The sequence below is a fragment of the Nannospalax galili genome, unplaced genomic scaffold, assembly GCF_000622305.1.
Source record: "Nannospalax galili isolate Female #2095 unplaced genomic scaffold, S.galili_v1.0 scaffold160, whole genome shotgun sequence".
Taxonomy (NCBI): domain Eukaryota; kingdom Metazoa; phylum Chordata; class Mammalia; order Rodentia; family Spalacidae; genus Nannospalax; species Nannospalax galili.
The window spans coordinates 2,033,475-2,059,074 of NW_008346900.1; the positions used below are offsets into that span (position 1 = coordinate 2,033,475).

General features: G+C 53.7%; 1 protein-coding gene across 1 annotated transcript in view; it reads left to right on the forward strand.

Moving 5' to 3' along the window:
* Window positions 1-17,482, forward strand: part of Ntsr1 (neurotensin receptor 1) — a 53,524-nt gene extending 36,042 nt beyond the window's left edge. Inside the window, exons 2-4 of the mRNA XM_008843246.1 lie at window positions 9,798-9,999; window positions 13,690-13,780; window positions 14,735-17,482. Coding sequence (XP_008841468.1) covers window positions 9,798-9,999; window positions 13,690-13,780; window positions 14,735-14,984 — 543 coding nt within the window. The 3' untranslated portion in view covers window positions 14,985-17,482. The remainder of the gene's footprint in view (window positions 1-9,797; window positions 10,000-13,689; window positions 13,781-14,734) is intronic.
* The last annotated feature ends 8,118 nt before the right edge of the window (window positions 17,483-25,600 follow it).

Below are 25,600 nucleotides of genomic sequence, written 5' to 3' on the forward strand. Positions count from 1 at the left end.
TTCTCTGCCACCTCCTCCTCGTCTTTCTCCACCCCCAACTGCCTACATGTCCCTGCAAATTGCAGTTGTCTGAGACAGGCTGGGAGGGAGGCTGGGAGAAGGCCCTGGTACCGAAGCTTACTCTGAATCCTACTGGAATAGAACAAATCTCATTCTGTGTACATCTCAGACGTGCCTGATATGGCGTCCCAGTGAGGGTGACTGACAGCCCGTGACGTTCAGCAAAAATTAGGATGCTGAGTACCTGCAGGAGGAGGAACTTGTTCATTGACACTGGAATGGGTTCTGCAGGGACGGCTCTGTGGGGATAAGGCTCCAGGTGGCAGAGGAGCCACTGGCTTGGGACAGTGGTATCAATGGAGACACACTTGGAGGGATTTGTCTAGCTGGAGAAGATGCATCCTGTGACACTATACACAGCTGTAGGGCACACTACCTTCAGAGGCTGTACAGCAGCAGGGCAAAGCCCAGCTTGGGCAGGAGGGGCCTGGATTAAGCCATGAGAGGGTCCTTGCTCCCACCAGGTGCACCCTATCCTTAGGGCTGTTCTGCCATAGATGCCCCAGTTAGGGCCCATTGGCCACCCTAGAACCGGAATCCCTGGGCAGAGGTCTGTGATGGGGGGATGAAGAACTGTGGCAGATGGTGTCCTGCTGTCTCTAGATAGCATCTTGTTTCTCGGACTCAAACGTGCTTTGGTTCCTCCTCCTGATCCTTCATGTCCCTTCTACACACTGGACACCAGCTGTGGGCACATTTTCCCGGTGGTGGGTTTTGTTCCTGTTTTACTCAGATGGAGAAATTTGTACCATGATTGGCACCCAGTATGTGTTCCGTGGCCATGAGCACAAGTCTTCAGACAGGAGTCTGGACCTGGGAGTCAAATCTGATCTGCTATTGAAAATAGTTTTGGGTCACACAGCCCACTATTCATTCACATGCTGTTTGTGACTGGTTTAGCCTGCAGTGGCCAAACTGAGTGGCAGATCATCTGGCCCACAAAACAGTCCCTCACAGGACCTTCACAGAAGACATCTGTGAACTTCTGCTCTGGGATATAGGTGGACGTGGGGCTCAGAGTGGGGTTTCAGTGGTTCCCAGGCTACAGGCCCTGTTGACCCACATTACCTTGACTCAGTCAGGCTTTGAGAGCCCAACAGCAAGGACCTGACCAGTGAAGCCTCTTATACTCCTGCTCAGCAAGGATTCAGAACTGGACCTAGCACAGAAGCCACACTGAGTATTTCAGAGTCAGACATTTACAACACCAGGACCATGGCAGAGCCAAGGAAAGACCAGTGTGAGACCCTGCCTGAGAGCTGGGGTCCTCCATCCAGGTACTACCTCCACATCTCCCCATCACCAGGTCCAGCTTCAGTCCTGATCCCCCTCCACCCTGCCACCTGTGTCCATCCCCAGTGCAGGCTGATTTTCCTGGCCACCTGCAGGCAGAGCATCACAAATGTATACAAGACTGTTACCAGCCCTGCCCCCATTTCCCAGACCAGGGTGTCTGTCCCTGCCATACCCCTATCAACCTTTCCTGGCCCACAGGAGGCCAGTCCACAGGCTGAAAACAGGCCTATATCTTCCAGACTGTCTTAAGCAAACCTCTGCCTCCTGCCAAGACTTCATTTCTCTCACTGCCTGTCCCTCCCCCTACCAGGACACCTCATAAACACTAGGTGCCTATGAGGATTAGACAGACTGAGCTTGGGACACCACGATGCCTTAGCAGGCACCAGAGGGTGAAAGATGGGGGCGGGGGATGAGTGAGTGAGTTCAGGGAAGGGAGGGCAAACCAGAGACAGAGGCAGCCATGGAACTTCTAGAGAGTCAAGTCTGCTCAGGTCTGTAGCCTGCAACAGGACTTGCTTCCCGGTAATCACCTGACTGCAGGGGAGTACTAAGCCAGGGTTCCTGAAGCAGCCACAGCTCCCTCTCCTGTGGGAGGAAGTTGAGGCTGGCTCCCCTAAGACTCCGGGAGGCCACTCAGCAGGACTGGAGAGTTGTGAGCCTGGGCTCTTCATGGAGCCTCCCAAGCCCTTAGCTCTACCAAGACTCAGAAGGTTGACTCCTGGCCTAGCATTAGATGGGCGAGCCCTGGGCACCTATTCTTCCTCCTGCTCTGGAAACCTACAGGGCAGGGGAAGTTATGGCCAGCAGCATGCCAGGCCTACCCTGTCCTCAGGGAGTGGCTCAGCCTTTAGGCTGTCTATGACTACAAAGTTCACTGAGGGTCATAAGGGTCATGGTCAGGGCCAAAGAGCTTATTAAGGTGGTCTGGCCTATCTCTCCTACATGGACTGGCCCAGAGTGAGGCAGGAAGAAATACAAGATCACTTGGCAAGATCAGGTCTACCCAGCCTTCCTCTTCCCAACCTTCTCACATTCAGAGAAAATATGAGCTTACACCCACGGCTGATTCACAGACACTCTTACCTGGAGAGTAAATCTACGCGCTGTGCCATTCAAAGAATTTTGCTATTGTAAAGAAAAGCCCCATGTGGCTGTAAAGGACAAACAAACGTCAGCCTCAAGGTAGAGAGGGCTTGTGGAGGGAGAGAAAAGGGCGGTCTTTAACCGAGAGAACTGCTCTGCCCCCCAGCTCCTTGCAGTACCCTCCCCAAGTGTCACTTGGGCCACTGAGACTCTGTTTACTGTTTGATTTCCTCGTCGTCCAGTCTTCCCGCCTCAGACTCCCCATAGGCTGGTCTGAGCAGGACCAGCACTACCACCACTTCCGTAGCTGGCTCTGTGTGTGTGTAGGAGGCAGTGCACTGTGCCTGGGTATGAGGCCAGAGACAGACGTCAAATAAGTCTTCCTCCGTGCTCGTCACCTTTTTGTGAGATCTGGTCTCTCGCTGAACCTAGAGCTCACCTATGGGCTAGACTGGCTGGCCAGCTAGTCCTAATGAGCCTCCTGTCACTGCTTCCTGGTGCTAGGAATCCAAACTACATAAATGCTAAGAATCCAACCTCATGCTTATGCAGCAAGCAGTTTACTGACCAAGCTGTCTTCCCAGCACTCTGCTGCCCTTTCTAAGGAGTACTTACTTGTTCCTACGTGCCCTTGAGCAGCGCCCCACAGTCCTGTGTGGGGGTGGGGTCCTGAGATGAGGCACAAAGCATCCCCTAGCCAGAGGTGAAGCCCAGAGCCTGGTTACCCAGGAAGAGACCAGGCTGGGGGTGAATCCTCTGACGTGCCTGAGGCTCTGCATGGGGAATTGGGCGCCTTCTCCCTCACACTGGCTACCTCCAAATCCTCTTCTGGTGGGTGAGGACACTCCATTCTATGTCCACCATAATCAGATTTACTGAGCAGGGACAGAGCATTAATCCCATTGAGACGCCGAAGCTAAAGAGCCAGATGTCCATGGGGAAGCGTGGTGGCCAGCTTTGGCGGTGGATGGTAATTAGACATTGGGGAGGAGCAGGCAGGATATTTGCTGCACTGCCTACGCAATTAGAAGGCAAGAAAACACAGCAAATTGTGGGGCTTGAGCTGCAACGAGAAGGGGATAGCATGGTGGCTGGCGCACAGTGGTGGGTGGGCACCATGTCCCGTATGCCCAACGCTAAGCATGCACCCCGAGAGGCAAATGAAATTCAGAAGCCCCGGCTGCCTGTCCCCGCTGTGCAGGCCTTACCTCTCTGGTCCCAGCCGAGGGCTTTAGACAACTTTTGAGAATCCACAGCCAATGTCCGGGAGTCCCCAGCTTTCCTGACATGGAGCTTTCTCAGATGGCTCAGCTACTGCCAGGGTTCCAAATGCGGTGGGCTGAGCACTTGACACTGTGTTTAATCCTTCACTGTCAAATTAGTGGCCTGCGTCTTAGGAAAACACAAAAGGAGTCGGCAAGCCTGATGAAGTTGCCTTGGGTTTTTGAGGTAGGGATAGAGTAGCCACTTCTTACCAAGTAGGAGCTGCTGTTCAGGACACATTTTCTCACAAGACGGAAAGCTATTGTCCAGTCTGACGTGGACACAGCCATGGACTCAGCTTAGCCAAGCCCCATGTGGGTTAGATTTTCCTGAGTGCAGAAATAAAGCAAGCCTGAGGCACCAGCTGGGCCCTCTGCTGCTCCTCTGTTGGGTACAGAGGTGGATGTGTGCCCAGCAGTACCCAGCCCATCTACTCAGGGTACTCTGTACTGCCACTGAACTTGAGGATTCTGAAGCTGTTGCTGCTATAGCATTGAGTGTTCTGATGGGCATTTTGGATGCCGTATCTGAAGGCATGGCAGACCGACCTTCATTTCTCCCTGCCCCTTCCCTGCCCTGCAGTCTAGCTCCCCTGTGCAGATGGTTTGGGGGCCATCTTTGAGAGGGGCTGGAAACAAACCACTTGGTCCCCTCCAACTCTGCCTTCAGCCCATTAAACAAGCCTCCCACCACCACCAGCTGTGCTGAGGGCTCTGGACCAAGACCAGGCCCTGCACCACCCTGCTGGGCTGAGCCCTCCCCAGGGACTTAGGTCCTGGCACAGGTGGACAAGGGCAGAGCTGTTGGGAAGGCCATTTCCCTAATCCGAGGCTTCTGGGCTGACTTAGTGGTCTCCTGACAGCCGACTGGTGCCAGGCCTACAGCACAGCCAGGATACTGAGGGTTTTCTGTCGCCAAGTTCACACTCAGACAGCGGCCTCTGGCCGCCAGGAGGCAAAAGAGTCTGACTCTCATAGCTACAGCTGCCAGTGCACAGAGGGGTGGGGGCAGTATCTGACATCTGGGAGCAGAGGAGCTACGGAGCCCTCCCACGCTGGTCCAAGGCCCCCCAGCACAGCTGGGCACTGTCCGTGGTGCTGACCTCCCAACTGTGGCTGGAGCCACCTCCCGGAAAAATCTCCCAGCTGGATTCTGTTGGAGCCCAGCCTCTCCCAGCAGTTCCAAGCCAGAAGAGGAGGACAGGGCCTTGGTGGGGGAGGAAAGGGCAAAGGAGGGAAGTAGACAGAAGCTGCCCAACTCTGAACTAGATGCTCCCCAACCCTGGTAGCTGCCCAAAGAGGTGCCCCCTGGAGGGTAGGAGCAGTGCTCAGCACACTCATAAGGATGAAGACTCTGCACCTCATCTGACTGAGGTCCAATTCCCGCTACCTTGTCCCCTTTTGGGGCTACTAATCCTGAAGCTTTGGCTTCCAGACCTGCTGAGCCTGGAGCCAGCCCAGGACAGGGTCACCATTCCCAGATGCCTGAGGGTGACAGAGGCCCAAGAGGGGACTAGGATAACATGGCATCCTGGGCCTGCCACCCCTCAGAATCTTCTAGAATAAGTTGCTCCATCAACTTCCTTATACCTTAAGTCTTCTCTTGGATAGCCTCTTACACAGAGCCCAGGTTCTCAAGCATCCTATGAGGTCTTGGAGACTTGGGGGTCCTTTGTCTTCTCCAATCCTGCTGAGAACAAGCACTGTGTAGTCACCCTGGACACACTTACTCCTGTGAAATTCTGGGCTGTGTCCCTCTGAGAGACCCCTTACTATCTTCTGGGCCCTGGCAGCCCACTTGCGAAGATCAGATCCACCAGATACAAGCTATTGCTGTCCCTAATTTTTCCCTGGGACAAGTGGTAGCTTTGGTGTGGCATGGGAGTGTTTTTCATTCAGGGCATCTGTCACAGGGCAGGGACCATGTCCAGTTTATGTAATGAGATGGTTCCTTCAGCTCCAATCACCAGCCTCTGTCCAGGTTGGCCTGGGTTCTAGTGTCCTGAGGGGCAAGCGCATCAGGACTGACCGTTCAGCCTCAGGCGATCTCTTTGTTCTGTTTTTGCCATTTCAAACAAGGCTGCACTGACAACCTTGACATTCGGTGCTTCCGGCATTCATTATGCCATCGTCCCTGGCCTCAGCAGAGGTAGAGAAGGGGACCAGGAGATGCCAGGGTATGGGCACCTACCTGTATTAGTCAGGGTTCTCCAAAGAAACAGAACCAGTAGAATGAATATGTATAGAGATTTATCAGCTTAGCTCACAGGATAGAGTCCGAGTAGTCCAACAATGGCTGCACCACACTGGAGAGGCTGAGAATCCCTAGTTGCTCAGTCCACGAGGCCGGGAGTCTCAGTAGTACCAATCTGGCACTGAAGGTCTGACAAATTCCAAAAGATCAGCTAGTCTTCAGTCTACAGCAGCAAGACAAGCTCACCAGCGAGAGAGAAGGCAAGCAGCAAGAAGCCAGGTGTTCTCCTCTGCCGTGGCCTTTTATACGGACTGCCATCAGAAGGTAACACCTACATTTAGGGTGTGTCTTACAGCTTCAGATGATCCAATTAAGATCTCTCTCATTTCAGTTAATCCCAGATCCAGTCAAGTTGACACCCAGGATTAGCCATCATACCTACTCATGTCCACCTTTGCAGAGCGAGTGTCTTCTGCCTATGGTCCAGGTTAGGAGGCTTTCACTGAGCCTGCCCTGGATAAGACTCATCACCCACTCTTACAGAGGGGTTGGTCCCAACAGTCACCGCTACATCCTGCATGACTGGGTGAAGAGGTATTCCAAGCAGGCATTCAGAAACAAAAGGTGAGGTGAGTAGATCAAAGGACACTTCTCTGCAGGGGCTCTGGAAGTTCTTTACAACATTGGCTTGTTTACAGGGTATGGAGCAGATGTTCACAGGACACTGAACTTATCTGGCTTTGCCGTGATAGGCATTCTTTTAATTTTATGTGTATGAGTGTATTGCTTACATGTATTGTAACTGTGTCATGCCTGCAGAGGTCAGAAGAGGGCATCAGATCCCCTGGAACTGGAGTTAACAGTTTTAGATGCCATGAGGTCCTCTGCAAGAGCAGCCAGTGCTCTTAACCACTGAGCCATCTCTCCAGCCCCCATCATAGGCATTTTTACCTGGTTGTGACTTTGCACACATGCTAACTATGCTTTCAACTGAGTTCAGAGCAGTGGTCTCCAACAGGTCACCACACAGGAAAGGTTTGCACAGGTTTTTTCCTCATACCTTGCCCCTCTGTCTTTTGAAGCTGTTGGGTTTTACATAGTCTTCCACATCTTCTGGAATTCACTGTGTACTGCTTGCTGGCTGGGGGCGGGGGGAACAGTGATTTGAACTGTCTTTTTACCTAAACACAATGGGCTGAACTAGAGAGAAAAAGGCCCTGGTATTGTTTAGTAGGGGAAGGGGAAGATGAGGCTGAGGTGCCCAAGATCAGGGTGCTTTCCACAGCCAGACACACCCTCATCTGTTGGCAAACAGCTGTGTGCATCCCCACCTGTACCATTTGTGTGCAAGCTTGGACTCACTGTGCAGAGGCCATGCCCATCCCAGACCCCAGTTCTTTTTCTAGTTTTACCCTTCATTCTCCCTCTTCTTGCCCCACAAAAGTATAGATTCAAGCAGGGAAGAGGCTGGGGTGCTCCCATTCCTTGGAGTGACCCATCCCACCTTCTTAACTGGAAGCCCAAGCTCACTTCCTTTGACCACCCTGATGGTAATCCTGGGTACCACTCAATGGTAGGGAAGCCCCTTCAGGTCACTCTGAGCAATGAGAAACGTGAGCCCTAGAATCTATCTGGGACTTACCCAAGGTCACAGCTACCCAAGTTTAGGCTAGGATTCCTGTCTGAGGTTCCAGTCTACACCTCAACCTCCATGCATCAATTCCTATGCTCTCTGCCACTTCCACTTCCCAGAGGCCCTACCTCATGGTCAGAAATTTCTGTCCCAGAGCTGGTTGACATGTTAACAGCCAAGGTGGAGCAGAGGACGAGCCTATCAGGATCTGGTATACCCTTAGGATGCCCTGTCTAGGTACCACTGTCTTCTCCAGGGTCCTCTGCTTGGTACATCACAACTCAGCTTCACAATCCTGGTCAATAAGGCCTAGCACCCAACCGGCCTCAGGACACCAAGGGAATTTCTTGCCACCCATGGGTGTTGGTTCATAGATCCAACACAAAAGGAAAGAAACAAGTACACAGAGGGATAGACAGGGCAAAACAGACACAGTGGAGAGAGATAGGCATGGGGGACAGGGGACACAGGAACGACAGCAGTTCAGTGAGACTCATGCTGTTCCTAAGGCCAGTAGTGTGCAAGTCTGCCTCCCCCACCTCCTCACTGCACCCCTCCCGCGCGCGCATCTACACAGCCACAGCTGGTTCATGGGCTGCACTGTCTCCTCCTGTTGTCCTGCTCTTGGCTGTGTCCCTCTCCACTGCTTGGAGTCACAAATCGGGAAGATCTGGGGCCTGACTTCCTCACATCCTTTAAAGGAACACTGGGAGATGTGGATGCTTCTGACTGGGTGGGTGGCATCCTGCCATCAGCCCAGCATGACCCTCAAGCTGACAGAGGTCATAATAGTAACCCTTAAAGCTGGGTGTGGTGGTGCATGCTTATAATCCCAGCACTCAGGAGGCAGAAGCAGGGGGATCTCTCTTAGTTCAAGGCCAGCCTGGTTTCTATATAGTGAGGTCCAGGGTCAGCCAGGGCTACATAGTGAGACTGGGGCCACCCTAGGAACCTCAGGGTCAGGGACATTGTGGGCTGCTGAGGGCCTGGGGTTAGCCTCTCGTCCCTTATCTGCTCTGGCCTGGGCCAGCCCCAGAGATAGCTGTCTGCCTGTGTTCAGCGAGGTGTGGTGTTTTAAATGTTTTGACATTTTAAATCTGTGTTGGATACATTCACTGTGTTTAATTCTACTGGGCCACAGTGACTCACCAGGAATTGGATTGGTGTGTCTCCTGGGACAGGGCCCAGCTGGGCTCAGAACAGGCAAAGGATTTCTCACCTACCCCTCTGCTTTGCACTTTGTATTTCCAGTGGAGCAAGATAAACAAGTGGGGTGAACAGGCCCAGTTCCTGACCTCTTCAGGTGAGGTCAGACCATCCTCAGGGTCAGTGGGGCACAAGGGGCCCAGGAGTGAGTGGATGCCGGGTCGGCCTGTACCTGTGGAGCAGAGCTTTGTGCAAATGGAAACTTGGGCTGCCTCCTCCCTGGGCCTTCCTAGGGGTGGAGGCCAGGCCTTCAGAGTGCTTCAGTCAAGTCTAGAAGAGGCCCAAGGGGTAAACCTGCCATGTTCCAACAGACTCCAGCATTCCGGGTGGCCGCTGCCCTCTTTCCCAGGCACTGGCCATGACTATCCTCACTGCAGGTTATGACCCTTGCATTGCTCTCCACATGTTCCCACTGGGACAAATCACTCCTGAGTACCAGAGGGGGTGGCCTCTTGAGGACAAGGGTCAGACATCGCTAAAGGATCCAGGCTGAACTCACACAGGCTCAGCAGCAAATCCAGGTCTGATACTTCTGAGCTACTGGCTTGAGCATATCAGAGAATCGGTTTCTCCGAATTCAAATTATATATAGAAGTGGAGATTGGGTAGGGCCTGGACTGACAAGAGGGGCTGCCCTTCCCCAGAGCTCTGAGGGGCACTAAGAGGATGTACAGAGGCATTGATGTGAACTGTCTGCATGCAGGGTAGGAGCCTGGGCCAAAATCCTGGACATCACACTCCTAGACCTGGGAACTCAGAGCCTAACCCTTCATCAGAACACCCAGGGTTCTACTCAGTCTGAGGTAGCAGAGGCTCTGTTGAGCTTTTCCAAACAGTTTGGGATGAGGTGGGGTACAGGCTGGGAGCTGAGCTTGGGGAGGGACTCCAGGGGAGGAGCTGATCTGGTAGGTAGCCTGGATGGGGCAGGACCTTCCTAACTTGTGTGAGCCCAGCACTTCGCCTACTCCAGTCCTGATCCCACAAGTATGATGGTCCCTGGGTCTGGTGGGTGAGCAAGCTCTATGCCCCAGGTCTGACAGCCGCCTCTTACCCTCTGCAGGTTAACACCTTCATGTCCTTCATCTTCCCCATGGTGGTCATCTCGGTCCTAAACACCATCATCGCGAACAAGTTGACAGTTATGGTGCGGCAGGCCGCTGAGCAGGGCCGGGTGTGCACTGTGGGTGCACAGCACAGCACGTTCAGCATGTCCATCGAGCCTGGCCGTGTTCAGGCCCTCCGCCATGGTGTCCTTGTCTTACGTACGTAATCTCTCGCCCTGGGGTGGAGGGCAGTGCGGCAGGACCAAACCCAGAGTCGGGCAGAAAGATGTGGAATAGAACGTGGGCCCAAGTCCAGGAGCCACGGCAGTGAACTGGAGCCAAGCTGCCTTCACTCAACCAGAGGCTGGGTGCCAACTCTGGGTCACAGATGTAGGTCAGCCCTCTTGCTGGAAATCAGGGTTCTACCAGAGAATCAGCACACACCCCAGGCACACAAGTGAAGCCACAGGACTAGACTCGGCAGAGTTATTCAGGACTAGAAGCCAGTGGTCTTGACAAAGCTGCAGGCAGAGGGCATGCAAAGGCTCTGTGGTGCTCAGTACATAGCAACAAGGCTGGATAGGAGGAGGTGGGCCTGAATCCTGCAGCTGACGTAGCCTTGGAAAGTGGTGAGTGTTCTTGTGACCCTCCAGACCCACGCCTTGCACTTTTGCCCATGGCCGGGCTCGTCCTGGTCCTGCCCTTTTTGGGCTTTCTTCCCAGTGGTTCCAGATGCAGCCACAAGGCAAAGCACACAACAGGAGGGAGTCCCCCAGATCAGCCCCTCAAAGCCCAGAGTGGCTGGCACCAGAGCTCGGTGGGCCTGGGGGCCTTCCAGGCCTCACCCAAAGAGGGCAACTATGAGAAGGGCTCATTTACCTCCTCTGGGGGGCCGTGCTAGACCCCAGAGCACCTGCCTCACGTCCCCCCACAGACCTAGGAGCTCTCAGGGTGACTGGAGGTGAGTGGACCCTGATCCCAGGGTGGGGCCTACAGCTGAGGGTAAACAGGAACATCTAGGGTCCCGAGCAGAGCTGTGCCTGGAAATGCCAGTGGTTAGTGCCTTCTGCCAGGGCCCACGTGGGCCTGGGGGACCTGGCAGCCGCACCTGTCACCCTGCCATAAAGGGTCAGGCTTGCCCTACAGAGGCCACACTGCCCTCTGGCTATGTTGTCCTTTGCAGGCCCTGCCCAAGTCCCCACTTGGTTGTGTCCTTGGCAACAGAGCTGTCCACTGTCCCTACCTGCCCCAAGCAAGGAGCATCTCTCGGGTCACCTCTGCAACTGTTCACCTGTGCACCTGCATCCTCGGCAGCACAGGAGGGGCAGGAAAAGTGGCTCAGCTGACACTCCTTGTGCTAGACCTGGCCACTGTAGGGTTCAGTGCTGGGTCCTCCCTCACATCAGCCCAGGCTGGAGACACTGTGGCAGTATTGTGGACTTGGAGACAGCCCCTGGGTGCCCCCTAGGGCCTCAAGATGCCCCAGCTCTGCTTCAAGGAAATTTAGAGGCTTCCCTCAGAATGATGCAAAGCCCACATTATACAGGAGACCAAGACTGGTAAGCCAAAGGCTTGAGCCAGTACCTTCAGGCGGTCCCTGTGGTGTCTGTCCTATGAGGCCAGTATCATCCTTCCTGGTGATTACTCACCTTCAGGGTCATTCCAGGAAAGATGAGCTCTGCACAGCAGGACAGAGAACTGGTTCTTCACCAAGGCTGTAGTACAGGGGCCAGCAAACTAGACGATGAGGATGAAGACAGAATAGAGCACCTGTGCCTGGACACCTGCCAGCCCCCTGCCTGAGAACCCCAAAGGGCTCTGCTGATGACCTGTGCCACCTTGGCAAGGAGTCAAGGCCATCACCTCTTGTGGCTACTGAACCATTGCATTCCAGTCTTCCCAACCCCCGTCCTTCCTCTAAAGTGAATGGATGGGGTGGGACAGGGCCTCAGTAGAAGGGAAGTCGCAGCTGTGTGCCCCAGAAACTGAAGACGAGTGAGCTAACCAGAAGGCAGAGAAGGGGGACCAGAGATGCCCCAATCAGTGTTTTCCACCCGAGCATCTGTCCTGGGAACTCTGATGAACCGAGACTCTTACCCACAGGATCCAGATGTCTCTGCCCCAGCGCCCTTGGTGGGCACTCCCCCTAGGGTCTGAGCACCTCGTAGTTGCTGCCACATACCCCACCCCAGGGCCAAGCTGGGTTTGCTGAGCTCTGTAACTAAATGTCCAATCCCGGAGCCCATCACTACCCACTGGGAACCTACAGCCAGCCCTGCCGCCTCCTGACCTTGGTCTGCAGTTAATCTGCCTTCCCATCAATGACTGACTGGCAGAGGTGCACGCAGTACCTCAGACCCACTCTGAGTGTCCCCTTGCACCAGTGTGTCATGCTGTTCTGAAGACTTGCCATATGACTGTCCAACCCCCCCAGTCTCCTGGTCAGGAGCCAATTCACCGCTAACCCAGAAGAGCCACTCAGGGTAGGCAGGAGTTGTTGAAAGTAGACAGTTACTGGGCACCTTCAGGACCCAAGGTACCCCAACTCTGCTTCCAGGAATGTTGGAAGTCTGCATCCTCAGGGGGACAAAAACTGAAAACCTCGAGGGCTCACATTGTACTGAGGCCAGCAAGCCAGAGGGCCCCACCTCGGTGACTCAGTAGCAGGCCAAGGGCAGGACCGTCCTGATGCTCAAACCACTGTGCTGTCCCTCAAAGTCATGTGTCCTCTGCATGAGGGAGACTTTCCAAGTAGATATTTAAATTTTATACCAAGAATACACAGCATAAAATGTCCCATCACAACCATCGTCAGCTGCCTAGTTCTAGGGCATTGAGCATGTTTGCACTGGCGCGCAGCCATCGCACCTCTGCCATCCACCTGCAGAACTGTTCCCAGGCCATCCTGAGTCTGATTCTTGTAGGAACCTTATGTAAACAGAACATACAAGCTTTGCTTGTTTCACTATAAACCTTCGAAGTTCATCTATGTTGGAGCACGCATAAGAATCTCCCTCCTGTTTAATGCTGAATTCCATTGCATGATGCTCACTTATGTGAGTCCCCATTTCATGCATGGACCACATGACCTCAGAGCATCATGTCAGCAGATCATTTGTCTGTCTGCAGGTGCCCGAGTCTCTTCCATCTCGATGATGGATTAAGAATGGCACTGTTGTGAATATGTGGGTGTGAGAATCTCTTCCTGGTCCCACTTTGTTTTCAGGTCGATTCCCAGTAGTGGGGTGCTGGATCATGCATCAATTCTTGTAATTTTTTGAGGAATTATCACTTCTCACAGCAGCTGCAGAATTTTACATCCTAGCACTTTTGTGGGTTTTTAATTTTTATGTGTACGAGTATATTGCCTGCATGTAGGTAGACACATCCTGTCATGCAATGCCTGCAGAGGTCAGAAGATGGTGTCAGATTCCCTGGAACTAGAGTTACAGTTCTTAGCTTCCATGTGGGATTCGAACCTGGGTCCTCTGTGAAGGCAGCCCGTGCTCTTGATCATTGAGCCGTCTCTCCAGCCCCACTTTTGTGTGTTCATGCGTGCACGTGTATGGAGGCCGTAAGTGGACATACACATTCTGCTTTTTTTTTATTTTTGAAGCTGAGGACCAAACCCAGGGCCTTGCACTTGCTAGGCAAGCACTCTACCACGGAGCTAAATCCCCAACCCTTGCATCTTATTTTTTGAGACAGGGTCTCTCGCTGAACCCAGAGCCCACTGATTCTGCTGGGCTATCTTGGGGTCCACCTGTCTCCACCTCCCCAGCACTGGGTCACACAAACTGCTACCCTCAACATCCTTACCACAGAAGGAAAGACTCTGTGACCTCAGGATGTCACTTTTGTTCCCAAGGCTGGATGTCCTTGTTTCTGAGACCCATGACTGTCTTGCAGGTGCTGTGGTCATTGCCTTCGTGGTATGCTGGCTGCCTTACCATATGCGGCGCCTCATGTTCTGCTACCTATCAGACGAGCAGTGGACCCCGTGAGTACTTGGGCCCTGTCAGGTGGGAGCAGTGCTATCAAGAGGCCTGCAACCCCCCGAGGCTTGCTGGAATCGGGGACAGGACAGGGCTACCGAGAGCGCTGTGGCTGTGGGGAGGCTAGGTAGATGCGGGAAGACTGTAGCCAACAGGTCGGAGCAGGCAGCAGATTCTCAGGTTGTGTTTGAGATGTTTATCAGATCTAAGGGGCAGTTGCTTTGGGACACAGCCACCCCAGACTGGACTTGAGGACTCAACAGAGCCACACAGAGGGCTGTGACTTGTCACGGCAAAGTCAAGGTAGACACATGTGTTCAACTCTCAGCTGTAAGCCATGACACCTGTTGTCAACTGGACAACTCGCAGGCGACTTGGTGTCCAGGTTCTCAGAGGAGCTGGTCACACAGGCCTCTTCTGTCAGGCATGTACCAGACTCCTAGAGGAAAAGCAGGTACTCAGCATGAACCCTGTTTGCACAATGGGTCAGCTGATGGTCAGAGCAGGGCTGCCAGGGCAACAGGCAGCAGTAGGTAAGGTATAGCTTCAGCTCACAGGAGTAGCCTTAAGTATAGGCTCAGGGCTGATTGGGGTGGGGTGAGATCCACAGCGGTAGAGGTGAGCAAGCTGGAACACAGGCACTGAGAGCCTCAGTGGTTCCTGTCTTGATGTAGTTAGTTGGGGAACCAGAGAGGACCCTGCAGCCTCAGGACACAGACTCTGAACAAGACTCTGGGCAGTCTAGGTGGGCTATAGGGGGAGGTACGAACGGGCAAAGTAGAGAGGGCACTCCCAACCTCAAGAAGCCCAGTTCAGGGAGCATGGTCAGAGCCAGATTCACCAGATGCTCCAGGAGAAAAGACTTCGGGGGTGCTTTGGTGTCCCAAGCCACCACACTGCCCGGGGTCCCAGCACACATTGGAATGACTGGTGTCTGAGGTGCACCTTGTCTCTCCCAGGTTCCTCTATGACTTCTACCACTACTTCTACATGCTGACCAATGCTCTCTTCTACATCAGCTCTGCCATCAACCCCATCCTCTACAACCTGGTCTCTGCCAACTTCCGTCAGGTCTTCCTATCCACACTGGCCTGCCTCTGCCCTGGGTGGCGGCGTCGGAAGAAGAGGCGGACGTTCTCCCGGAAGCCCAACAGCATGACCAGCAACCATGCCTTCTCCAGCAGCGCCACCCGGGACACCCTGTACTAGCCCCTGAGGCGGCCAGGGAGGCCTCCCCTACACTCAGGGCCTCACCCCTCCCAAACCTCCATGGGGATGGCCAACGGCCAGCCTGGACCATGTGGGTGAGGCCAGGGCCCTTAGCCCAGAGGCCCGTTTTCTTCCAGTTTCTCTTCCCTCCCTCCCCTGCCCCTCCTCTCCAATCCTCCATCTCCCTCCACTTCCCTCCTCTACCCTCTCCTCCCCTTTAAAAGCCAGAACAGAGGCTGTTTCTTTCCTAGACCCCAAAAAGGCCTTTATCAAGGAGAAATTAGTGCTCAGCAAGGATAGCCTCCTTTGTTCCCAGACTAATGGATGTTTAGAAAGAAAGAAATGAAAGGATTGTGTTGGGGCTGGGCCCTGGGCAGATGGACTGTTGTTATCCTAACAGCACCTTGAAGCCCCACCAGCTGGTCCAGACAGTGACTAAGGACAGGCCTGGGCACAGGGGCACAGGCTCAATCCCAGCTCTTCCTGCCTCTACTCTAGCCCTGGTCCAGCAGACACTGTGGCTCCCTCTGGGCCTCATATCCAGACCCTTCTGTGGCAGACTGACACACTCCCTCTCCTAGGGTGGTCCAAAGAAACCCCCAGCATCCTTAAGGTCCAGAGCCTCCAAGCTGAAAGATGGAGGGATCCGTGTCCCCTGTCTCCATCCTGCACATATATGGTCCACAGAAGAGATCCAAGCTCCCACGTGCCCAGAAAGGACAAAAAGAGGCTGGTCTAGAGCTGCTCAGACCCTCCATTTTAGGTCTGTCCTCACCCAGGCCAAGCCTCAGATGACCCCGCAGGCACTGGGAATTTGCCTCTTGGGTTTGCAGAGGGATAGCAGATCAAGGGGCCTGGCCTCCCCTGCCCAGGTGACCTTGGTGGAGACATGCATACTCCTCCTGTGTTTCTTATACAGCTGTACAGATTAAGGTCTACCAGCTACACAGTGTTGGCTTCAAGGTGGGACCCCTAAGAAGGGGCACATGGACCAGGGGAGACAATGCCAGCTTCTCACCAAGATGCCAGTGTCTGAGACTGAAGGTAAGGAGGGGCCAAGCATCCTGGCACCAGCTGGCTAGCAGCTCTGGGCTGAGACACAGGTCCATTTGTTACCAGCTGCCAGGCAGCCATCCTGGCCCAGGTTACAGGCGCCTAGAACGGCAGGCGCCCTTCATCTCTGGGAGCTGTCTCCAAACAGGACAAGATCAGCCAGTCTCCTGTCAAGAAAGCTGCCCGAGTCCTGGGCGACGGTCCTAGGATGCTCCAAACTAAGAGAGTGGGAGTAGCAGGGGGGCCGGAAAGCCAAGCTCAGCCTTTGGCAAAAGAGGTTTTGCTATCTTGGTCCTCATTATCTGAGAGAGAAATGGATAGACATGGCCATTGGCATGTGAGGACAGTTTTACCCTGGGACAGGAAGAGACCCAGTCCTGACACAGGGCCAGCTTCTGCTTCCTCTGAGCTATAAAAGAATGGATTGAGAGCCAGAAGATCTGCGGCCACCCAGATCTAGCCTCTCTGCTGCTTGACTCCCACAGAACCCCACTACCAGTCACATGGCCCTTCAGTGTGAGAAGGGCAGGGCCTGAGTGAGTCAGGCCTCCAGCTGACACCAAGGAGATGAGACCACCAGAGAACTCCCCACATGAGAGCTCCTTTCAGTCCTGTGGAGCCACTCCACCCAGATGTGGATCTCAGACCGAGGGATTCTGCATGAGGACTTGGCCTTGGGCTCAGGCCAGGCAGCCCAGCCCCCAGTTAGGTTCAGGGACCTTAGGCAGGTCATTTATCTGAGCCTTCGCTGCCTTATTTCAGTGGACTAGGACTGTCCTGAAGGACTCAGCCTAGAGTAGACAGAAAAGAGATACCTTGAGATAAGAAGAAGAGCTGACACCCTGTCATACAGTCCTCCAGAGATGATGTGGCCCAGTTCTAAGGGGGAGATTGGTTCTAAAGGGAGGTCCGAGCTGTCATCAAAAGCCCTCACTGTGGTCTTCAGCCTCGTGCCTGTGTGCTCACTGTAGATAGGGACACACACTCACGGACCACCAGGCATACCTGCCACCCTGATTGGGAACTCTTAGTTCTGGCTCAGATCTGGAAGTAAATCTAGAGGCTGGCCTGGGGATCCTGGGCATGTCCAGCCACAAGTCTAGAGTTCCACAGGCCCAGCAGTGTGATGAAGAGGTGGGTCATGTGCCCTCAAACATCCATCAGAAAGCCTGCACCTCACCACACCACAATCAAAGAGCACCCTCCCCTTTCTCTCTCAATAAAGGATACTGTGGACACCCAGCTTGAATCCTTAGTGTTTGTGCACATCTATTGGTTTGCTCAGTCCTTCACCGAGGCAGGACCCATGCAGCAGACCAGCTTCTATCTGCCTCTTACCAAGTTCTGGGTGTCAGACACATCTCTCAGAGCCTGGGGGGCCCTGCCCACCTCCCCACCCACCTTTCTAGTGAGTCAAGAGCCTCTGCCCTCCCTCCCCACCTGCTGCCCAGTCTCACACATCTACAGATAGTTGAACAGTGACTATTTTAAAACCCCAGTTAAGCTTTAAAAATAAAATTCCTAGCCGGGCGTGATGTCCTTTAATCCTAGCACTCGGGAGGCAGAGGCAGGCGGATCTCTGTGAGTTCAAGGCCAGCCTGGTCTACATAGTGAGTTCCAGGACAGCTGGGGCTACAGGGAGACCCTGTCTCAAAAAGACCAAAAATAAAATAAACTTTCTGAATTTTAGACATCATTTTCCCCAGAGTAAGAAGTCTGTACTTACTATGAGGAGTAAGGAGCAATGCTTCCCAGCTTATACGCAAATGCTAAGTCACGTGATCTGAACAGAGTTGCACTCAGAGACAGACAGCTTCGAGATGATGGTGATGATGATGAATACTTTCCAATCTTGCCTCCAGGACAGCAAAGGAGACCCAACATGCCCAAATAAAGCCAACAGGACCCCCCCTCCCCCAACCTTAGGAGCTGCTGCTCTCCTGCGCAGACATCCCAGCCCAGCTTTTCTGAACTCCTGGCCGAGCTGCATTGTCACTGGCCTAACCTCTCTGTCTTCTGCTTGGATTCCCATGTAGCGTTCTCTGCCACAAAGGCACAGCCCAGCAGCTGCTCCTCCCCTCTCCACCTGCCCAGCTCTGTCCATCATCTCTACTCCTTGGGCAGGGAGGAAAGTTACCTTCTCCCCAGGTTGGGTAGGATGGGGGACGAGTGGCATGATGGGTGCCCAGGGACAGGTGAGGATGGGAATTGTGTCCACCTGCTTAAGTATTTGGTGTAGTTACTTACATATAGTCGTGTATTCTGTCTCTCTCTGTCTCTCTCTCTCTGTCTCTCTCTCTCTCTCTCTCTCTCTCTCTCACACACACACACACACACACACACACACACACACACACACAGCTTTAAATGAACTGACGACCAAAGGACACTGGCTTTGGAACCACCCTGCCCAGAACCCACACAGATACTTTCAGGACTGGAGATGCCCTGACTTATCTCTTTCCTACCCCTACCTCTGCCTCTCCCGCAGCAAAGAACCACACTCCAGCCCACCCAGGCCACCTGGGCAGAGGCAGGGCCCTGTCTGCCATAAAGTGCTTCTGTCACACATGAAGAAGCGTCTTCCAACAGAGACCTCCAGGACTCCTCTGCCCGCTCCCAGAGTCTTCAGGGGCCAGTGGGCTTCATACACTCAGAACCACATAAACCTGCTGATGATAGCCTCCTAGCCCTGCCTGACCCTGTGCAGCTAGCAGCCCCTGGGCCCAGAATCTGCACTCCTAACAACTGCTCCAGTGGAGTGCGGTTCTTCCTGAAGTCCAAGAACCACCATACTTTTCCCCAGCCTCCTGTTCATTCATTCATTCAGCAGTCAGCACAGCCTGACTTCCTCAGGCTGACTCTCCCTTTCTGACTGGTGCCAGGATGAGTGAGAGGCTTCCACATGCTGACTCTCGTTTACTCACAGATATGAGATCTGGCCAGCATATGAATTCAAGAGACATGTGGATAAGATCATCAAAGGAATAAAACACTAATGATGGAATTTCAGCAGTCACAAGGGTTACATTTAGGGACAACAAGCCAGAGCCCTGCCAGGTGAGCTCTGACCACCCACGACGCCCACCCCACTGAATCTACAGTCCTGGCTGAGCCCTTCCCCACTGCAGTTGTCTGAGATTAGCTCTCATTCTGGGACCTGGACAGAAGAGGAGACCACAAGCTCCATTACCATTGCTAGGCAACGAGGTAGGGCTTGGGAGCAAATCCTATGTTCTAAACACATTTAAGGAAGAAAGAGAGCCAAGCTTCCCGTGTCTGTCTGTGAAGCACCCCTTCCCACCTCCCTTCCCCCACCGCTCCCTGCAATTACAATCTGAATTCCAGTTTTTATCAAAACGCCATGGAAACCACATCCAGGCTGAGCATGAAAGAATGACACTCTTGGAAAGAGAAGGAAAAAGGAAAGCAGGGAACCTGCGTGTGAGGAGCAGACAGAGGCAAGGAGGGAAGAGGTGGGACGTCCTGGGATGAGGGAGGCCGTCAGCACCTGCTGGCAGCACCTGGGTGGGGTCCTCAGTGAGGAAGGAAAGAAGGCCTTGGTCCTGACACATGAACCACAGTATAGCACTCACCCGCACCGTCCTGCAGATGGGATCTGGATAAAGACCTGGCCTCCTACTTCCCTGAGGATGGCCACTTAGTCTAAGCCCTTGACCAGCTGCCCAGTGGGGGACTAGCCTCCACCCCTGTATAGGGCCCCTCCCTGCCCTTCTTCTTTACCACTCTTCCTGGGGTCACCTCAAGTAAATGGTGGCTTACATTCAAACCTTGGTTGCAGGAGCTGTTACCTGGGAAAATGAGACAAAAGTGCTCCAAGGAGCTCCAAACCCAGCAGTGTGAGGCCAGGAGCCCAGGCACCAGGGACCTGACCTAGACACTGGGAGGCAGAAGAGGAGAGAGACAGGAAGGAGGAGAAAGAGGTTGGGAAGACAGGAGAGAAAGGCCAAGACCCAGGGAGGAGTAAGTGAAACCTGGGGAATGGGCCTCCAGGGTATGGGAGTTCAGGGAGGCAAGAAGGATGTCCTAGGCGGAGCTCCTGCAATCACCCAGGGTTTCTCAGTTTCCAAGCCTCTCCTGTGGGTCCTCCACAGCTAGCCTCACCCTGCTGAGCCTTCAGGAATGGCCTCGCCTTTGGGACCTCCAGGACTAACCTCAACCTACTGAGCCTTTAGAAATGGCCTCTCCTGCAGGGCCTCCATGACTGACCTTACCCTGCTGAGCCTCCAGGAATGGCCTCCCTTTAGGACCTCCTAGGCTAGCCTCACCCTGCTGAGCCTCCAGGAGTGGCCTCTCCTCTATATTAGAAAAGCTCAGATAAGTGCGTGTCCCCTGTATAAACAGCCTCACAACTGGAAGGATACCCTTTGTGCTCTTGTGAGCATTTTTGCTGAAACAAGGTCTAGAGAGGGGAAGTGACCTGCCTAGGGTTCCAGAGACGTCAGTGCCAGAACAAGGACTGAAAGCAGTACCCTTCCCTCCACCAGGACAGAAGCTCTTAACATGGGGCAGACATCCCAGGGTATTTCACTAACTACAGTGCTGGGGTTCCAGCATCCCCAGACCCATCTAGTTCACAAGAATCTGTTTCTCACCCTGGCCTGGGAATGAGGCCTCCCAGCCACTGCTGCCCTAGCAGGCACTGGAGGGGACTCACAAACCCACAGCTGCAGCCCAGGTACCCAGCAGGACCCTTGCCTATCCAGGGACAGAAGGGCTCAGCCCCTACTTTGAAACCTAGGTGCTTTCCTTTCCTGATTATGATGGTTGCAGGTGACTGTAAGCTTTGTGCTTAGTGGTCTTAAGGCCCCAAGAAGGAAATCAAATGTTTCACTCTCCCATGGAGGGACAGAAGGGAAGGAGAATACTCTAGAACCATAAGCAAAGGAAGGGGGTCTCTGCCCTTGGGGAACCACACTCTCGGGGGCCTCTGTTCTTGGAGTGCACGCCTCACTACCCTCTTGAGTCTGTTAAACCCTGGAATCTAGAACCTAGGCTGGCCTTGGAGAAGGATAATCCCTTTCCTGAACTTCTCAGGACACTCAGATGCCAGCAGGACATCCTAGAGGTAAAGCAGAGGCCACAGGACTTAGAAGAAAGAGCAGACTAACTACATGGTATCTGGGAACATCCCCTAGAGGGGCTTGAGTGTACAGCCACAACCTATCCAGGGCTTGTTTCCAGACATACCTGACAAAAGGGTACATGGGACAGAGCCTGACATGTCCCAGTGTACCAGTGATGGTCTACGTGGCCAGATCTGACTGGCAAGGTGCGACTGGTATCTCCTTGTATGGAGCACACAAGTGTGTGATACTTCCTCCAGCCCCTCCCTCTGAGCATGTGCAGCCCAGCCAAGCATTCCACATTCACCATCCTATCCGAGCCTTACCTGCACCTTCTCCACTCTGGGTGTTATTCCCCCTTCTGTACTGGTGGAGAAACTGAGGCTCAGTGTGGCTGCTGCTTGCCTGTTACAGAGCACTGTCCTCCAAGCATAAAGACCATTATCATCTTAATCAGAGCAGCTGTGGTTATCCACAAGCAAACCCCCCCGCCCCGATAAAATCAGGTCTGTTGGCATTCCAAGAGGGAATGGAGGCGGGAGGACCATTGGATCCTCATCTGAAATTACAGCCACTCTCGCCTGCCTTCTTCACTCTGCCTCAACTACATGTGGTCTCAAGAGGCACCGGATACAGTGGGTGAAAGGTTAACGGAAGGGAGTTCATCCATCTTGCATCTTTGAAGATGTTGTCACCCATGCTGGGGTGGAACTTCTCAATGATACAGCTGTTTGAGGGTCTCCCCCTCTCTGTCAGTAACCCCTCACCCATGCTTCTGTAAGTACACCCAGTAAACTCACTGATTCACAAGACAGACTTGGGTGGCACTGTTACTCTGGTCTGTCTTTGGTACCCTATCTGGGGGAACAGAAGTTTGTTCCGATCTCCCCAGAAGTAGTTAATGCACCACTGCTCAAGCTCTGACACCCATGGGCAGTGACCCAGGATCTGAGGCCAAGATAGACATTGCCACAGCATCGCCAGAGGTCCCTGTAGGACTACAGAACCCCAACTTCAGGGGCCCTGCCACAGTCTCTGCAGGCTGCCTTGGCATTGCACAAGTTTAAAAACATGACCCTGCCTGGGGCCACAGGAATCTCACTCACAAGAAACTGTACCTGGCCCCAGCTCCTCTGGCCCTGATCCACCTAAACACTCTATTGCTGACTCTGTCAGCCCAGAGACACTACTTTCCTCTAATGTTGACTCCCAGCATGTTGCTCATGGGTAAATACCCTTGTAGCACCTACTGTGTGCCTTCCTCCAGTGAACAGAAGCATATAGCTCAGCCCTCCAACAAGGGGAGCTATGTCCCCTGGGGGGATGAGCCAGACTGGGTAGAGCATTTAGCTTCCCTGTCTCTGACTCCTGCCCAGACACGTGTCCCGGGTACTGGGTCTGCCATATGAGGTGCAGGCTTCAAGCAACCACAGGCAAGAAGCTGATGAGCCAGAACTCTGAGCGCATGGACTCCTACCACCCAAGGCTAGGGCTAGGGGCAGGTAGGTGGGCTTCTGGAACGACGACCTCAGAGAGGCCTCCAGGTGTGGGGACTGCTCTGTCCAGCCCACCTGGGCTTCCACAGAGAGAGAATGGCCCATGGAGTGGGCAAGTGCAGATTCACAGGCCTGTCCAAGGCCGACTGAGGGCCAGCCTAGATGGGAGGAGGTGGCTGCAATCCAGCCAGCCTAGCAATGGAGTGACTGTCAGGTACGGAAAGTTCCAATGCCTGGAGTTTCCAGGTCTGTCAAGAGAGTTCCAGGTGAAGTCCTAGGCCCCTAATCGTTGACGGCCTCCTCAGGGCCCTCCAGCCCCCATCTCTTCACTGGCACCCACTACAAGAGGGTTTTGAAGCCAAAAGTGAATAGTGACCAGGGCCCAAATCTGCAGCCTGTAAAGGTATGGGCTGGCAGGTGGGCCATCTCCATGCAGGTCAGAACAAGGCCAAGAAGGTTTCTAGGGAGAAGTGGCTCAGAGCTGAGCCACAAAGGTCGAGTGTGAGGTGCTGTCCAATCAGGAAACAGAAGGTCCCAGGGAACACCTTTGAGGATCTTGCTGTGGTAGCAACATTCAGAGAGATTTGGGAAATTCAGAGCAGCATTCAGGAAGTTTGGGAGGAGCCTGGTGTGGGAGTCTGAGTGCTCCGGGAAGAGCAGAAGCCAAGACAGCTCCACAGCAGCCCGATAGGTAGGACTCAGGGAGGCAACACTGGAGCCCCTTCCCCATGGAGCAGCCTCATTCCCTGGGTGGTTGAAGGCATGTGTGGAAGATGGCTTGAGGCCCAAGAGCAGACTGGGGAACTGTTGCTAAAACTGCTTCCTGAGGGAAGGATGTAAACAATAGCCACTTCCTCCTCCCTTGGTCCCTATGATAAACCATGTACAATTCCACCAAAGTGCACTCTGAGAAACCAATTACTTACAGGAGAGTGGGTGCTCCCCGACCCAAGGCTGCACCGGAAAGTCTTCACCCAAGCACGGATGATTCCCCATAGCCACATAATAAAGAGCCCCTCCCTCAGTCTTCCCCAGCCCAGCCCGTATGCTCCATCCCTTTCCCCAGGCCTTGTGCAATTAAGGACAAATTGCTTACTACAGGTTGGGAGTTGTAACTGGGTACTCAGGTGAGGGTCCTGTGACGGCCCCTGCCCCTCCTTCTATGTGGGGTCATCAAGAGGCAACAAACCCAGCTGTGATGATCTTTGGCCTATGGCACAGCTGAGCTCAGGAATACGGCATTGGTCTGACTCTGAAGACAGTTCTTTGTAACAGGAAGTGTAGGGATGGCAGGCAAGGTGACCAGCCCCAGGGGCTCCCACCAACATCCCTAGATGCTGGCTACTTCTCTGCCTGGCCAGCTGTTGGGGAGTCAAGCCCAAGTATTCATCCTCACCTGACCTTTTCTAACTCAGAAATGACACAAAAGTCTGCACTCAGTGCCTTGGCCTCCCCATCCCCAGCCTCCCTTCCCAGTAGATCCCTCTACTTTGGAGGTCATTTGTGGCACTTGTGGCTCAGAGACCAAAGGCAGCAATGCTCTCTTCCAAAGTTCTGCCCTTTCAAGAACAGCACCAGGTGTGGTTGTTCACACCTGTAATCCCAGCATCCAGGAGGTAGAGGAGGAGAAATTCCAGGCCAACCTTAGCTACATAGAGAATTTGAGGCTAGCCTGGGTTACATGAGAGCCTGTCTCAAAAAAAAAAAAAGAGGAGGGGCTTAGGGAGATGGTTCAATGCTTGCCACATAAGCCAGAGGACCTGAGTTTAGATCCTCAGCACCCACATCAAAAGCCAGGAGCAGTGTGGCATATGTCTGTAAACCCAATATTGAGTAGGCAGAGACAGGGGGACCTCAGAGGCTTGGTGATGAGCCAGGCTAGCCAAAATACTGAGCTCCAGGTTCAGTGAGAGACCTTGTCTCAAAAAATAATGTGAAGGGCCAGCCCTGGAGAGAGGACCCAGCAGTGTAGACTACATACCACTCTTACAAAGGACCCCAGTTTAACTCCCAGTACCCATGTAGGACAGCACACAACCACCTGTAACTCCAGCTCCAGGGGGACCCAACACCTCTGGCTTCTGCAGACACTGGCACTCACATGCACAGACCCACACACAGTCCCACACACATACACATAACTAAATAAATCTTAAACGATAAGGTAGAGAGCTATCAAGGATGAGAGAGAAAGAGAGAAAGAGAGAGAGAGAGAGAGAGAGAGAGCATTTTTCTGCTCAAGGCCAAGACTCCCAAACCTACAGTCTACAGGGAGATGTGTGTTTCCACAGCTCAGGTAACAGGATGCACACTCACCACTAAGCAGGTTGCACTTCCTGGCTCAAGTGCCACACAGGAGACAAAGCTTATCTCCAATGCCTCTGGCCTGCTGCCTTCTGCAGGGCTCATGTAAAGGGGAACTGAAACGGAGGCAAACCCAGCAGCCGCTGCCGAGGGCAACCCAGCCAATCAGCCAGGCTCTCGTCGTGGTTGCTTATAAGCAGAACAGGCACAGTCTGGTAGTACTTAAGAAATACTTGGATCTATTGATCAAATGAATAGAGAAAAGGCCAGTGCTGGGGGGATGGAAGGGCCAGGTACAATCTAATCAATACCCCTCCCCATGCACAGCTGGGAGCTGTGTGCCTGATGTGGGATCAGCAAATACATGGCAGGAGGGAATCAGGCTCTACTACCATCCATCCCTGACATTCCTAAGATGGAGGAGAGCCATCTCCCCACTGCTACAGCAGGGTGCCCGGTACATGACAGATGCATGAAACAAACCCAGAGCCTCCATGGTGACCTCTGGGTGGATACTTTTGTCTACCCAGTCACCTGAGCAGCTCTTAGCAGGCAGCAAGGCCACAATCAACTACACACTTGGAACTGGCTGCACCTGCAAACAGCCTTGCACGAATTCCTGCTGGGCAGAAGTCCTACAGACAGGATGGGCAGATCCAGGGCCACAGTAGGCCCA